Raw genomic sequence first — 15,606 nt, 5'->3', positions numbered from 1 at the left:
CTGCTCCTGTAGTCAACATGTAGTTCTGCTTGGAGGGAAATGCAGCTTCATGGGACAAAGGGCTGGGGATGGCACGTCCATCTCTCAAGCAACCTTTCCTTCTAGGGTCGCAGCTGGGATCCAGCCCAGCTGTCCAGGACAACTCAAGGGCTGACTGCTCTGCTTCTGTCCCTGAAGAAATGCCCCATGATTCGATACCAACTCTCTTCTGAGCCAGCAAAGAGGCTTGCTGAATGTGTGAAGGTGCGGTGAGCACTGTTAAGTGAGTTTGGCAACTTTGCTTAATTTTTGTTGAACGTTTTTTCCATAATGTTCTTTAGCCAGTTCTTGTCAGTCCTTCCATTTCTATGTTACGTGGCTTTCGGCAGGTCGCATCCCCTTGTTTCTGCCTCCCCCAACCTATGTGAGAAGCAAAGGCCGTTATTTCTCACAAGTCCCATTAACTGCAGTGTGTTACTGATGCCTTTTGAAAGCAGGAGCTGTTTTCTCAATAGCAGTGTAGACTGAGATTGCAGTGCAGCTTGTTTTTCTCCAGCTTTTCACTTTTTATTCATCCGTTACAAAAGCGAGGGGGAACTTTTTCCAGGTATACTTATAACCAAGTGGGTCTTTTTGTATGTTTCTCAACAGCAAGTAATCACTAAAGAGTATGAGCTGTTTGACTTCCGTCGCACTGAGGTTCCTCCTTTGCTCCTTATTCTGGACCGCTCAGACGATGCCATCACCCCCCTGCTGAACCAGGTGAATCACCTCAGCTGTCCGAGGGGTAGCAGTGAGTGCTGGCAGTGCGCAGAGCCTCGTGGCAGTAGCTCACAGCCTGACGGTGCGGTTTGTATTCAAGGGGAAAAAGTATTGCTCCCGTTCTTTTGCAGTCTTTCTTTTATCTTGTGGCTCAATTTTCAGACTGTTGAGCGTGGATTGTACGTGTTGGCTTCAGAGGCAGAGGTGGCCAAAGATCAGATCAAGTACACTTTCACAAGACACACTTTGCATTTAGAGTCCTGGTGTCTCAGCAGTGTTGTGTTAAATGGTGTGTCTGTGCAGGCTGCTTGGTAGCACGTGGCCACGTTTACAGAGTGGCCTTGTCCGGGCGAATTTCTCGTTCTTTGTTGTTGATGGGTGGCAGCATTTTTCTGTGTTTGTTTCTTTGCTGCGTTGTCGCTGGGCTGCAGACCTGGCATCGCTCTGTTTCTCTCCTTCCTGTGGGATATGCTCAGATCTCAAGTCACTCTGGGTTACCCCAGCTGCAGGCAGCGCTGTGTGGGAGCTGGTGGCGATCCTTGTGCACTGGAGCAATCTGATAGTCAGCAGCCAAGCTCACATGTGGCTTGTAGAGTTAAGGACAGCACTCAGCACAGGGTACCAAAAGTGTTGTCTGCTGTGTGGAGATTTTCTGTCCAGAAGAGAGAGTCAAATGAATGTAAATGCAGCGTCAGGCATGCCAGCACTCTGATCAGCCTTCAGTTTTCTCTCTAAATTGAAATGAGTCTTCCCAGAATAAATATAGTAGCTCACTGATGTACAGGAGCTCTCCAATTGCTGTGTAAGAAGCACAGGAGTGTGTAGGAAGTTATAGTTTGTAACTGTGGAACCTCTGCAGCCAAAAATAAATGTTCATTCACAGGAGAAGGGGGAGCTAATGGTGGCAAATAGAGCTGCTGGAACAGGAATACGAATCCCAGTTGTGCTTTTAGAGTCATTTCCTTTGAATGTACCTGCGGTAAGCAGCCTCGGATGGGGGTGGTTTTCCTACGTGTTGGCATCAGCACCTCTGACACTGAGATGCCTTTGTGATAGGAACAGCATTTATTTCTGACTGTAATGTTCTGACAGAAGTTTGAGGAGGAGACCCTCTGAGTCCGCCCTGTTACGGGAGGAATGGGAAATGACCTTGAGCAGCCTGAAATCTTTTCCGGCGCAGTGTGGTACCGTGCTGAAGCCAATGCTCGCCTTTCTCTCTCCCCATGTGCCAGTGGACGTACCAGGCTATGGTTCATGAATTGCTGGGCATCAACAACAACCGCGTTGACCTCTCGCGTGTGCCGGGCATCAGTAAGGATCTCCGAGAGGTGGTCCTGTCTGCTGAGAACGACGAGTTCTACGCCAACGTAGCTGGCTGTGTCTTACGGTGGGGATCTCCCTGAGTAGCTGAATGCTGGAGTCAGGTTCCGTTCTTGGAACCTTTCGGTCCTTCAGTGACTTTGAATGTTAAGGGGAGGAAAGTTTATGTAGGGTGAAAGTCACTGTGTCGTTCAGGCAGTATCTGATGTGTAATAACATGGTTTTGTGATAGTTGTAAATAAAATCTGGACCAATCACAAAGCTGTTTGGTCAAGTTTGAGTGTCAAATAGATGAGGTGATCTGCAGTGGTACTGAAGTGTTTTGGGTTCAGAGTGTCTCTGTGTCTTAGCTGTATTAGAACTCGTGTTCAGATGGTTTTCTCTCAGCTGCCCTCCTTGTTCCATGCAGAACATGTACCTGAACTTTGCAGAGATTGGCAGTAACATCAAGAATCTTATGGAGGATTTCCAGAAGAGGAAACCTAAGGAGCAGCAGAAGCTGGAATCCATAGCAGATATGAAGGTACAGACAGGACTTGGCAGGTAGTGCAGGTCACTGCTGACTGCACGCTGGCAGTCTGCATTCAGTTCAGACCTCTGCAGTGAGTGATCAGTGGGGCAGGAACCACTGTCCTGTGTTCAGCACGGTATTTTTTACTGGGATCCAGACCCTGGGGTTGGCCTTTCTGCACCGCTGCAGCACAGCCTGCTTGCTCTGTCTGCTCCCTGAGCTGCTTTTAGAGCCTGCTGGAAGCCAGAATCCCCCCAGCTGAGTTGATAAGCTCTAGTTCAGGTACTTGGCGTAACCCAGTGTGGCTGTGTAGACTTCCTGTCTGAGCTGGGTCACTTGGCAGCTGCCCACAGCAGGGTCTGTTAATTCAGTCGCTGCTGACGATTTAAAGAATCCTGGCAGTGTCTCTGGAGTTACTTGATGTGTTCTTTTATTTTGGGTGTAAACAAAAAGCACAGCCAAAAATCTCCTTGTATCTGGAGAAATCTTTCAGTCTTTTTCTGGATTTGAGGTGCCTGACCATCCGTGCACTTGCAGCGGTCTTGCTTATTAGTGGATCTGTACAACCCAGTGACAAATTGTATAAACCACTCTTGTCTGCTGCTTTTATTCTGAAGAAGGTGTCGCTCTGGTTTCCCCCTCGCAGGCATTCGTGGAGAACTACCCTCAGTTCAAGAAGATGTCAGGCACGGTGTCAAAGCACGTGACGGTGGTAGGAGAGCTCTCGCGACTGGTTGGTGAGCGCAACCTGCTGGAGGTGTCCGAGGTGGAGCAGGAGCTGGCCTGTCACAGCGACCATTCCAGCGCCCTCCAGGTACTTCGGGCTCGGAACCTGGCTGCGGTCCTTTGAATTCAGATGTTTTGCTCCTGGCAGCCTCCTGCTGATGGAAGTTTGATGCTGAAAATCAGGGGGAGTTTTGCGTGCAGATGTCCTGCAGGGTAGGGACGTAAGGATTACTCTTCTCCTACCTGTTCAGTTCCGATGGGGATGAATCAGAGTTAATAACTGGCTTGAGAAGCATCTTTGCAGAGTCTGTCTACGTTTCACAGCACAGCATTCCTTCATTGTAGGTGGCTGGTTGGGACCTGGCAAGCTGCCTGGATAGGCACCAGTAAAACAAAACTTGGACCCCTATGCAGGAGCTTCTTGTATTTGTTGGGAAGGAGAAGAAATGGAATCCATAACTAAACCAGACCATTCCTTGGGATGATGACTTTTACTTCTCTTCTAAAAAACAGTGTAAAACAGTGAAAAGCCTTTTAGATAAAAGATTTCTTTGGCAGAGAGGACTGAAAAAGCCTACAAGAGACTTCTGCTGTAGCTGAGTTTAGACGGAAGTTTTGACCCTGTGCTGCCTTGTTGGATTCCATGACCTGACCGAATATCTGACAGTATGTCAATAATGATGAATTGTGGCTGCTGACTATTCAGAGAAAATAGCAGTATTGTTAAGAGTGACTGTATCATAGCAGAGTTCAACCACTGACTCAGTATTAGAAAGCGAGTCATTTATTTTTTTATAGCTGGGATAGAAGTTACAGCATATAATGGACTCATTCACACGTTGATTAGAAAATAAAAAGAATTTTGAACAGATTTGACAGACATGTTTTCTTGACCTCTGTTACTCTGTTGTCCAGGTGGGTGGCTAAGTGATAACATCAGCTCTTTGAGCACTGCTGTCTATTGCCAGATCCTGAGCTGATGTAAATCAGCATAGACGTGCTGAAATCATCACAGCTCTATGGATCTACCAGCATACAGATGGGACTTGATAGCTTATATTTGGTAGAATTTTGTTGACCAAGTATTGAAGTGGGATTGTAACCATAAAATGCATTTGCTGAGCACAACCCCTCATGCTCTCTTGCTATGTCATGGTTTCTAGGTTTCTTGTGCAGGTTAAAAGACAAATGTTTGACTTCTAGTCTGTCAGGACGCCGTGTCGGTCTGTGATCTTTGTTTCTGATGTTACAAGCAGATGCTCTGCTGAAGAGTTTGCAGCACAGAGTTTGAGTGCTGAAACCTGGGTGCTTGGCATTGGGATCCATTTTGAAAAAATGTTGGTTTTTATTGTAGTCGGTTACCTCAGATTCACTGGAGGAAGGGCTGACGTGAACTTCTGGAGGTGGAGCAATTGCACGTTACAGCTTTAGGGTTAGAGGAATACATGGCAGTGCTGGAAGCTGGATTGAGATGGAGGGAGGGCACCCCCACTGAGTGGCATGCAGTGGTGGTAAGGTTGTTAGCTAGGCTCACCTAATTCAGGTCTGCACTGAGTGGTGTTTTGCAGTTTTTATGGCACATAGGCTGCCTGCATTTCTTTACAGCTGCATGCCTAAAGGGCTGTGTTGTGTTTCTATCAACTGAGAGGGACTGAAAACCAAATAGCAGCTAGAGAATAAATGCAAAATGCAAAAATGGAAGTGGTATCTTTCTATATGAGAGATCGGTATCTCTTTAGTTGCAGTGCCCCAGGCTGTTCCCTGCTGCAGTCTCTTAATGGCAGCGAAGGGGCAAGGCCACAGACACAATGAAGAATAACCAGTGCACAAAATAAAGGCAGAATTGTTCTCCCACTGATGTAACTTCAGCAATTGTTAATTTCTGTGGTGGCCTGGGGCCCCTGAGAACAGTACCTTTTGGTTATTCTTTTCCTGGTCTCTTATTAATCCTGACATTGCACATGAGCCTTGAGAGATGGATGGGAGGTTTTGAATCCCATCTCCTTAGATGGACAACAGCTTTTCTGTTTACAAGTTTCCCGCTTATAGAGGCATTGCCACTGTGCTGCCAGCACAGGATCCAGAACGTGGCAAGCAGGCATCGCTGTGGGACTCTGCCCTCACCCTGGCAGGTGAATCCCTGACCGCAAGAAGAGTTTCTTCGTTAGCTTCAGTGAACAGCGAGCAGCCAGGATTTTACCCCATGTTTTTGTAACTGGTCTGCATCAGTGGAACGGATGGCAACAAACACAGCTGAATCAGTTCGGTCGGTAACAACTGTTACAGTATTGTTTCACAGCTGTTCACTGAATATTTCCGTGCTGCCTCTCTGTTCTGGGAGGCTGGGAGAATGTTGCCAAGATGTGCTGGGATTTTTGGAGTGTTTGAAGGTCATGTTCTGCTGTAGCATGGAAAAAATCCTCCTCGCTGGTTCTGTCCCTGTCTTGGAAGTGCCGTTTCAATCGCTGTACGACTGGAAGCTCTGCTGCTCTCTTACACTTGAGTCAATACAGGCTGATGTTTTGCTTTAAGCACAGGGAGGACTGCAGACTTTGTTGTGCCCTGAAGTGCAGTCCGGTCCTTAACCTGCAGGTGCAGACAGCAGTGCTGCCTCTTCCTTGAGATCCGTCTCCAGGCTTGGCGTTAAGGAGCCTGTTGCTCCCACTGCTCTCCTAAGCTGCCAACTTGGCTCTGGTGTTTTTTCCTCTGTTAACTTCAGTATCTCAACTGTACGGCTCTGCGCAGCGACTGAGAAGCTGCAGAGAGGAAATAAGTGCTTTTGTTGTGAGGACGAGGAGTAGCACTTACAGGGCAAACTGTCAGCTGACAAGATAGAATAACGTCCTGCCCGCAGTCCCTGCAGGGAACATGGCATGCCTCAGGGCTTCTGAGTCTGTTCTGGAAATGCTTTAGCTGGTGGCCTCTGGGATGTGCAGTCCTTGTGTTTACAATGCTGCCATGTTCTGTTCAGCAGAAAAACGAATAATCTGCATGTTAGAAGTAAATAACTGTGGATTTCTGTATTTATTTCTCCAGTAATCTTTCTTTGCCTTTCCGTGCTTTAATTCTTTGTTTGTTTCAAAGTGCTTTGTTTGCTTCCCCCCAGCCCACACTTCTCACATCCAGAGATTGTCTGAGACTTCGATGCTTCATTCCCACACCTTCCACAACAAAACAAACTGTAGCTCTGCTAGCACTTTTTCCTTGATGGTTGATATTACGATGGAACCTGTGGGCCAGCTTTTGCTGTATTCAGGTTGGAAAAGGAAAGGGCAAAGATTAAAGGTTTCTGCAAGCTTCTGCGACCCCATCTGGGAGGAGTGCACTGAGCTGGGCTCACTGTGAAGCTCATTATGAGAGTTACAGAGAATTACAGGGGATTCCAGTCATGAAAACAACTTGCAGTCCATTATACTGCAGTAAATCTAAACAAAGAGCATATAAGAAGCTCAGGTCTGTTGGTTATGGTCGCTTAATTCCCTGCGTTCCCCCTGCTTGCAATTTTGTTACTAAGCAATGGGCTTGATGTTATCTGATTTAATGTGCTCTGAAGGCCTCTCCATTAATCCCACTTTGTATCTTGTTGCAGAATGTGCGGCGCCTCCTGCAGAACCCCAAGGTGACTGAGCTCGATGCTGCCCGGCTGGTGATGCTCTATGCCCTGCACTACGAGCGGCACAGCAGCAACAGCCTGCCAGGGCTGATGGCAGATCTCAAGAATAGGGGTGTTTCTGAGAGATACCGAAAGGTAATGCAGTATTTCTCCTTCTGCTGGATGAATGAGCGGGGCAGACACAGGTAGACACAGGTGTCGGATTGTTCTTAGTTCTGGAGGATGCCTGTTGCTTGCCTTAACGTAGCATAATACTTTTTTTCTGTTGAATTGCACCACACTTCTCAGTAAGAGCACGGAGCTTGGCTGGGGCCTGTAGATGTTAAAGGCATCGCTAATTACTTAGTGTCCATTTCCAAAATCAGTGATATCATGAAGGATTCTACAAAGCAGAGATGGTGTGTTTGGCAGGAGTCTAGACCTGGTGTATGGCACGCACTTTTCCTTTCTCCTTCTTCCACCTCCTGCCGAATAGGCAATAGCTGTAGCAAGGGACTTAACCAAAACAGTAAGGGGGGGCTTGGCTGGGAGGGAGAGGGTGGCAGAGCTTGGCAAATGTAGTGAGCAGCTGGAGAGGAGGTGGAGGGGCAGGATAATGTCACTGTATCTTCATCTTCTGATCTGCTGTCACTGCAGAGGACTGTGGGAATGAAAGCATTTCTCCTTATGCAGGCAGTGCCATGGCTTCTTGTGTTCAGAGAACACTTCTCTTCCTTCTTTCCTCTCTCTGACTTCTTGGTCATTGTTCCAGTACCTTCACTGAACCTGATAGGACAGCTGTGTGAAATTTTGTTTCCCAGGTTAACAGCACTCTGGTTTTGCCTCTCTCTGTACAGCTGGTCTCTGCTGTTGTGGAATATGGAGGGAAACGGGTCCGGGGCAGCGACCTGTTCAGTCCCAAGGATGCTGTGGCCATCACAAAACAGTTCCTCAAAGGACTGAAGGTATGGATCTGCCGTAGATGAAATACTGACAGCTTTAGTCAAAGCTCCAGTAATGGGGCAGGATTCTTAGCCGTGCGTTCTGGCTTTCAGAGGTGTTCATGTTCTAGGCCTGGGTCTGTCTCTTTCACAGGGGCCTACGTGGCTCAGTGGCCAGAAGGGTGGTGGTGGGGGTGGGCTCAGATAAAAGAGGAACAAAAAAACCCAGCGGCAGTGATTTAAGGAAGAAACCTTAATGAAATGCGAACTAATTGGAATTGAAGCTAATAAATCAAATGAATGAAAGAGAGTTTTTGGTACTGAGTCTCTGATGTTGCATCGACCACCAGGGAGCTGGAAAGAGGCAGAGATCGCGTGACCTCTCCATTCTTTTGACTTTTCCCTCCTGCCGGAAGACAGAAAATAACAAAATGAAGTCTTCTGGTGCTGAGTCTTTTCCTGGCCCATGGAAGCTGTAGTTCATTCTTCTCTTCAGAACACGGACCTGCCCCATGAACTCCTCAGCTCCCACCCTGGCATGGTGCTGTGAATGTAGAATACCGATGCAAAGAGCGATAAAACCATGACACAGAGTTCAATAGCTTTTTAGAGGTCTAATAGTAAGTGCACTGAACGTTTGAGGTGTAATTCTCATTTTAGGCAATGGAAGTTGGTTGCTGAAAAGCCCCTCTGAGTCTTGACTCAGTGGTTAATAGTTGCTATATCCATCAGATGCTGGGGCTCTTTGAGTGTGGCTTTGCTGATCAGCTTTCTTTCAGCATGCTGCCTTTATTCGTAATGGGAGCTTCTTTTGCACTGTGGGGTGTTGAGAATGTGTACGCACAACACCAGCCTCTCCTTCAAGAAACACTGGATCAGCTCATCAAAGGAAAACTGAAGGACAGCCAGTACCCCTACTTGGGTCCCAACACGCTCCGTGACAGGTATGTGGGGTCTTGCTGGGCAGCACCTGGAGTTGAAAAACGTCTGCTCCTCCCTGTGCTCCCACTTCCTTTATTCTTTGCCCATAGGTGAAAAAAATTCAGACTTGCCAAATAAATGTTCTGAGCAAGTAGGTATTTCTTGAGCTGTCAGGTAGGTGCCAGGCTGTTAAAGCTGAAATACAGTCGTCTTTTGTCCATGTTCAGTGCTGACCAAAACATGACATTCCCACTGGAAGTAAGAGCTTAGGTAAGGATAAAGGCATTGCACCAGGCTGCCAGGATGTTCACATGATGGATTTCAACATGCCCCCTAACTTCAGCCCGTGCCATCTGGCGTTTACGTGCAGAGAACCAAAAACAGTCCAACTGCTAACTCTCCCTTCTGAGCCAGTTACTATTTCTGATTAGAATGGGATGTTGCTGATTGTGGCCAGTAACTGTAATTGAAAAGAACTCTGGCTGCCTGGTTCTAGCTGACTTTGCTAGATCTAGGCTAACCTGTTGTCAGTGAAGTCATTGAAGATAAATGTGGGCCTCAGAGTGAAGGCACTGAGTTGGTAGAGAGTGCTACAAGTTCTTTAGCAGCTTTCTGTACAAATCACCCATTTGTTTGGTATCTCAGTTTCCTTTCTGTAAGTTACCTTAAGTTCTGCGGCATGCTGGCTGGCATGTCTTATTCCTCCTAGTAGTAGTGTCCTTGGAGGGGAAGATCTTGATACTGCTTCGGTTCCTTTGGGTGATCTGTGGTGAGACCAGCACAGCTGTTCTCTCAGTCTTCTCAAATGTTCGCTGAATGCCGCAGGGTTTTACTTGCAGCATTACAGCAGTCATCGTGCCCTTCACACCCTGCATATGAGTGGCTTTTTATCAGCAACTGCCAGATTTGTGGCATTTACTGCAGGGAAGTCTGAGCTAAATGGAATATGCAGGTTTGTTTGGAGCTGGAGGAAGTGGGCTTGGGGACCAAGGGGCAGCAGCGTCAGGTAGGTGGGAGGAGCAGGATCGTTCTGTCTGGCTCTTTGAGATAACGCACACACTGGTCTTCCCACTTAGCCCTGCTTTGGGGCATCTGCCTCCACCTGAGGAAAGCAAAAATGTATTTCGTAACAGGGAAGGATCCAAATTCCATGCCAAGTTGGTGGCAGGGGATATAAACCACTTTGTTTATGAATTAAAGAATTATAATCATACAAGAATCAGTTTGTTGATGTATGTCCTTGGTAGACTGAAACCTGCCCGCCTTACTCCAAATTTTCCTTTAAAAAATAAAATGGTGGAGTTTGGACAGGGTGGATGGGCAGTTTTAATGAGTGTGAGATATCAGGGCCCCTTCCTAGCAGCAGATATGGCAGGAAGAATGCCGTCCTCCATCTCCTTGAAAGGAGCCCAACGAAAAGAGATGGAGTGATGGGATCTGAAACAGAGTGGGCAGAACAGCAGAGCCTGCATCCAGGCAGCCCTGACCCTGGTTGCTTCTGAACTAACTGAAAGCAAATGGTCTTCAGACCTTTGTTTTCTCATTCTTAGGATCCATTTGCGTTCTGCTGAGTTGTGTTTCACTTAGGTTCCTCTTTAAATGTCGAAGAGCGTGTGGTTGTTGGGGCTGTTCCCATATGGGGAAATCTTGTTCAGCTTAAGACATGAGAACTCTAGGAATCAAAGGTTCTGTAGCTTTGACAAAACATCAGTGCCAAAATAGTTCTGTGCCTGGTCTTTATTTGCTTTTCAAAACGGAGGTGCAGCACTGTGCTGTATCTTGGGTATGAATATTAAGTGCCATGAAAATGAGTTCTCATCTAAAGACAGATTCTAGCTGTCAATTTTGGAAGAAAAAGAACTGCTGTATGGTGTTGCCGTAGTGCCAAATGAGTTGGGTGAGGACTTGACATTAAATAGTTTTGCAGAACTTTCACTACATTGCAGCCCGAGGCAAACTGGGCAGTCCTGCCTTCTCGCTGTTTGCAGAGGATGGTGTTACCGTGACTGGCAGCAGTTCAGCAGCAGGTTGGGGCAAAACGCTTTGTATTTTTTGATCAAAGGGAGGCAGTTGCTTCAACAGCAGAGAATTTAAAAGGATTCTTTTTAACTGTTTCTTTCTGTATTAAACATCACACTGTTGCGAGGAAGGAAAAGCTCATGGTCCAAATTCATCTGTGGAAATTGGCAGCGGTGAAGGAGAGGCAATCTGCAAAGCAGTGAGCAGGGTTCCTAGGAGAGAGCAATAAGCAATTCTGCTTGATTTTGCTTCCTTTTCTTTCCTGCTCTGTTAAATGCTGTCCTTTTCTAGCAGGCCATAAGCCTGCAGTCCCCTCTACCTTACAGCTGGAAAGTACCAGCAGGGAAAGTTCCTACAGCTCCTTCCCATTGCAGCAATCCGTGTGAGCCCAGCTGCGCTGTGCTCTGCAGAAGATCCTCCAAAGGCTTGTGACACATTTAGAGCGCTGGCTGGGCTCTGCAAAGCGTGCCCTTTGGGTGGCATTTTTGCTTTGTTTATGCTTTGGGATTGCCTGGGAATTTCTCTTAATAGGGCATTTGTCCTGGCAGACCAAGGCCTGGTGGTGCTTTCCATGAGAACTCAGTGATACGTCCAGTGATCCAGGGTGTGCTGTGACCTACAGCCCGAGTGTGATCTTTCACCTGTGATTTTGTTGAAGGGGGAGTTGCTCTTGACTGCTTGAGGAGAGGAAGAATTGGGAAGAATTCACCATTATAAACGTGACACACATCTGAAGGGATGGGTGAGGAGTCTCCTTAGGCAGCAAATATAAAATCTCCTTTTTTGGAAACATCAGCTTGCAGCGTGTGGTGTGGCACCACTCAGCTGTGTCCTTTTTTATCTGAGCTCACACAACACCGCCCTAAAGATGGTGGAAAGTAGTGCCATTGTTAAATCATGCGTATTATCTTGGGTTTCGTATGATTGCTGTTTTGTGGCTTTTTTTTTTTAAAGCCAAAACTCTGGCAGTGTCCTTGTTTGTTCGAGGCAGTTGCTTTATCCTCCTCTGTGAAATGCTCAAGCATTTAGCTGTTAAATTGGCAGTTAACCCGAGGAAATACATAGCCACAGATTGGGGCTGAGGAGCACAACAGCTGGAGGTGGCGTTCCTGCAGATTGCTTTCCCACTAATCCTGTAACAACAGTCTTGGGGTTTCTTCCTGTTCCAAAGTTGCTTACTGTTTGCCCATGATAGAAGCAATCATTCCCTGGGCACTCCATGAGAACACTGAGATGTTTTTCACGTGGCTTATATACATGTGTGTTCATATGTGTGTATATGTATATATATATGGCTTTTTTTCCTTGCTGTTGATGTGTGTACATATATGTGTGTACGTATAAAACCCACCCTGAACTTCCATCTGTAGGGTTTCCTAGTTCAGCCTCCCTTTAGCAGTTTGATATGTGATCCTCATCAGTGCTACATGAAGTATGGCTGTTCCTGGCACTATCAGGCTGCTCCTGCTTTCATTTAAGGTAGTGGAGGAGAGCTGGGGTGCCGACCGGAATGGTCTCATTATTTGCTGCTGCTTCTCCTGCGTGTACTTAGTTCCTCTTTAGCTTGATGTGATTTGTCATCATTTTCAAACCTATTTTAACACATCTGTAGATCCCTTCATAAGACACTTCTCTGTTCTCGACCTTGAGGTTGAAAAACTCTCAGATCATCCCTCCTGTGCATCTGGGCTTTGCATAAGCGAGAAACACAGTTTCCCTTCCTCAGCCAAGCCTTGTCTCTGTGCAGTGACTGGGCTGCTAATGCACAGCCACCTCACTTGTGGAGATCCAACACCAATCATGTGTCCTAGAGGGAAACTGTGACCTCGGGACTTGGGAGTGCTCCCTGTGATGAGAATGAGCAGGAGAGGTGTCTTGGGACATGGTAGATGATGGCAGATTCGTGGGCTGGTTCACGGTAAGATGATGGGTTGGTAGTTAGGATGTGTTGGCGGTTGGATTTGATGATCTTAGTGGTCTTTTCCAGCCTTAATGATTCTGTGATTCTGTAAGTGGACACATGGGGATGGTTGGTGTTGAACTTGATGATCTTAGTGGTCTTTTCCAACCTTTACAATTCTGTGATATTTCAGAGGAGCGCATGGGAACTGGCCACACAGCTTCTGCATTGAAATCTTCAGGTCTCTTAAAGTTCCAACCCAAAATGCATAAATGATGGCATTGGAGGTCGATGGTGTGGACTTCAGGCTGCTAATAGGCTGCCTGCTTCATTTCCCTGTTGCTCCTGTGATCCAGTTAGTAAAGACGTCTTTACCTGGAAGCTCCATACTGACCTGCAGACTTCCTTACCTGAAAGGGATTCTCCCTAAGAGCTGTGCATCGCCTACATGCCACATCTCTTACACGTACTGTGATAAAAATGGGTTTGTAAGGATTGTCAATATGATTCTTTTTTTTTTTTTCAGACAATCCACAGCTGCTTATCAGATCCCTTCATTGCTGTGCTTCGCCTTCCCTTTGATTTCCGTTCCCAAGAGACTTGGGCACATTTGCATCTAGTTTTCAGAGCGGCCTGCCTGAACGCAGGCAAAAAGACAAGGTGCAGCACTGCTGTGCTCTGGGGCTGCTCAGTGGCTCATGCTGTCGCTGCAGGGCAGAGCCCTCAGTCTGCCTGAGCAAGATGTCTGAACCTGCACAACTTGGGTGTGCGCTTGCTGTATATAACCTGCTTGTCTTAAGGCGGCAGTGCAAATTTCACAGCCTGTTCCTGCACAGGAGACACAGAGTAGCTCTGCAGGGAGACAAGCACACGGAATCCCAGTCTCCGTAAGGGAAGCTGATGCAGCACAGACTGAAATCGCGTCCCGTGCTCCGGGCTGCATGGCTGAGCCGTGCACAAGGACACTTGCCACTGTGTCCAGAGAGTGCTGGCATAAGGCATCTGATAGAACGTGTTGTAATCATGTGGGCTTCTCTGCAGAGGATTCCATTCTAACTCTTGTACGTTACAAGGAGGCTCTGCAGTAAGTTGCTCACAGGTGGATTTGTCACCTCTGACATTGGCATTTGTCAGATCTGGAATTGGACTTGGAAGATCTGAAATTGGCATTTGTCAGATCTGAAATTGGCATTTGTCAGATCTGTAATTGGACTTATTGACCAAAAAATAAAAACATCAACATCATCTCGAACCGCGTCTGTGTTGAGATGGGGCACAGCTTCGTGGGGGGGGCAGCTCCTCATTCCTCTCCAGCCTCCCAAAGCCCTGCGCCGGTGCTCCCCTGACAGCGACACGGCGAGCGCTCAGCAACAGCCGGGCTGAGGCACAGAGCCAGGCGGAGGGGCCGCAGCCTTCCTGGGCTGACACGGGCAGCCGGACGGAGCTCCGAGGAGCCACCGAGCCGCCCAGAGCTCTGGCTGCGGGGAACTGCGGGATCTCCAGGCCGCGAGAGGAAATGGGCAGGCTGAGGCACGCCCAGCGGTCAGAGAGAGAGATGGGCGGCTGGCATCGCGCAGCGACACGGGCAGAGCCACAGCCCTGCCTGCAGCCCCAGCCAGGGGCAGAGGCGAGGCTGCCCGCTTGGCGCCGCTCGCCGGGTCGGGTTGGGGCAGCGCACCGAACGCACACAGTTGTGGCGGTCGCAGGGCCAGCTGACGGCTGCGTTTGACCAAGGCTCTGGGGCCCGGCGCCGTGCGTGCCGGCTGCTGGAGGAGCCGGCCGACTCCGGGCTCGCTGAGCCGCTCTGCAGCTCCTTAGAGAAGTCGTGGCTGCTGGGCAAAGTCCGTGGCGACTGGAGAATGGAAACGGCGCTCTGAGGAGCCCCTCGGAGGGAAAGCCCTCGGAGGGATACTCCACACGGCAGTATGTGGCAGCCACATACTGCAGTAAAGTTCCACCCTGGGATTGTTGGAAATACCCAAATAGTTTGCTAGGACGGTTTCTCTGATGGAGCACATTTTATTCGCAAGCGCAATGGCGGCCTCCTGCGAGCAGGAGAGCCCCGAGAAAACAGCGTTCCATCAGTTATCCCTATTGCCGCCGCTGATCTCGTTCTCCCCTGGTCCCTCACTGGCTGAGTGCTGCAGGTTCGCACTCTTTGGCGATGCTTCACCAATCAGACAAACACCGAGTAGACACAAATCTTTGCTTGTCATACACACACGTCTCAATTGGTTTATTGACTTCTGACAACTGCTTTCTTAACCAACCTTTGGTCATCACTTTTCGGATGACAGTTTCACAACATAAACACAGGCACAGCCTCAATTGTTTAATTACGCCCTAACATTTGTGCCCCGTCACATTGGGTCACTGTTCTGGTCATTCATTTGTCCTTGCATAGAGAGAAGCTGGGAAGGAGGATGGAGGGGAGCATCTTGGAGCCTGTCTATGGCATCCCAACATTCCCACAGAGTGAAGACAGGGAAGGGAAGACGGTTCTTTCTGCTGTGTGTAAAGGCCCTGACTCCTTGAAAGCCTGGGAAATGTATTTGCTTCTGCCGGCCTAATGAACAACCTTACACTGTTTCCTGGCTCAGAATACTAGACCCATATTGTTTAGAACATTCACAATCCATTGCAGCTGTGCCAGAAAGTATTTGTTAGGTGATTCGGTAACTATGTTTCTAAAATGTGTTACAAATAGGTATGTGGTATTTTTACTTCCCACATCAGCTCTTTTGCCAATTCTAAGGATATGTTGCAGCTTAATTCTTTAGATTTAGTTTAGTTTTAGATTTTAGATTTAGTTGCCCTTTTCAACGCTCAGCGCAGAAACAGCACTTTCACTTTCCACGTGCACGAAGCTACCGGGTCGCAACGGCCAACACGCCGTGCCTGCCTGCCCCTTGGCTTTCTCAGAGCCCGTCCTTAT

At 48.0% G+C, this 15,606-nt stretch overlaps 2 protein-coding genes across 15 annotated transcripts in view; one reads left to right on the top strand and one right to left on the bottom strand.

Annotated features, from left to right (window-relative positions):
- The window catches only part of VPS45 (vacuolar protein sorting 45 homolog), a 70,933-nt gene that overhangs the window by 3,806 nt on the left and 51,521 nt on the right, over window positions 1–15,606 (top strand). The window contains exons 6-14 of one of the 11 annotated variants that reach the window (XR_008202056.1): window positions 106–243; window positions 631–741; window positions 1,974–2,108; window positions 2,471–2,584; window positions 3,219–3,386; window positions 6,888–7,046; window positions 7,748–7,856; window positions 8,655–8,775; window positions 13,198–13,770. The exons of 4 other annotated variants lie outside the window; for them this stretch is intronic. Coding sequence is in view for 5 of the 7 variants with exons in the window: in XM_052665380.1 (XP_052521340.1) it covers window positions 106–243; window positions 631–741; window positions 1,974–2,108; window positions 2,471–2,584; window positions 3,219–3,386; window positions 6,888–7,046; window positions 7,748–7,856; window positions 8,655–8,866 (1,146 nt within the window). In the remaining 2 variants the exon portion in view is untranslated. Of the gene's footprint in view, window positions 1–105; window positions 244–630; window positions 742–1,973; window positions 2,109–2,470; window positions 2,585–3,218; window positions 3,387–6,887; window positions 7,047–7,747; window positions 7,857–8,251; window positions 8,560–8,654; window positions 10,047–13,197; window positions 13,771–15,606 lie in introns of those variants that run through there. 6 more of the 11 variants (XR_008202057.1, XM_052665379.1, XM_052665380.1 and 3 more) reach the window with 6 other exon arrangements.
- Window positions 1–15,606, bottom strand: part of LOC128072010 (sperm-associated antigen 4 protein-like) — a 57,222-nt gene that overhangs the window by 24,366 nt on the left and 17,250 nt on the right. The window lies entirely within an intron of this gene.

Source organism: Tympanuchus pallidicinctus, unplaced genomic scaffold (genome assembly GCF_026119805.1).
Source record: "Tympanuchus pallidicinctus isolate F22 unplaced genomic scaffold, pur_lepc_1.0 scaffold65, whole genome shotgun sequence".
NCBI classification, from domain to species: Eukaryota; Metazoa; Chordata; class Aves; order Galliformes; family Phasianidae; genus Tympanuchus; species Tympanuchus pallidicinctus.
The sequence above is the reverse complement of the archived record's forward strand: the minus strand, read 5'-3'. Positions and strand labels throughout refer to the sequence as shown.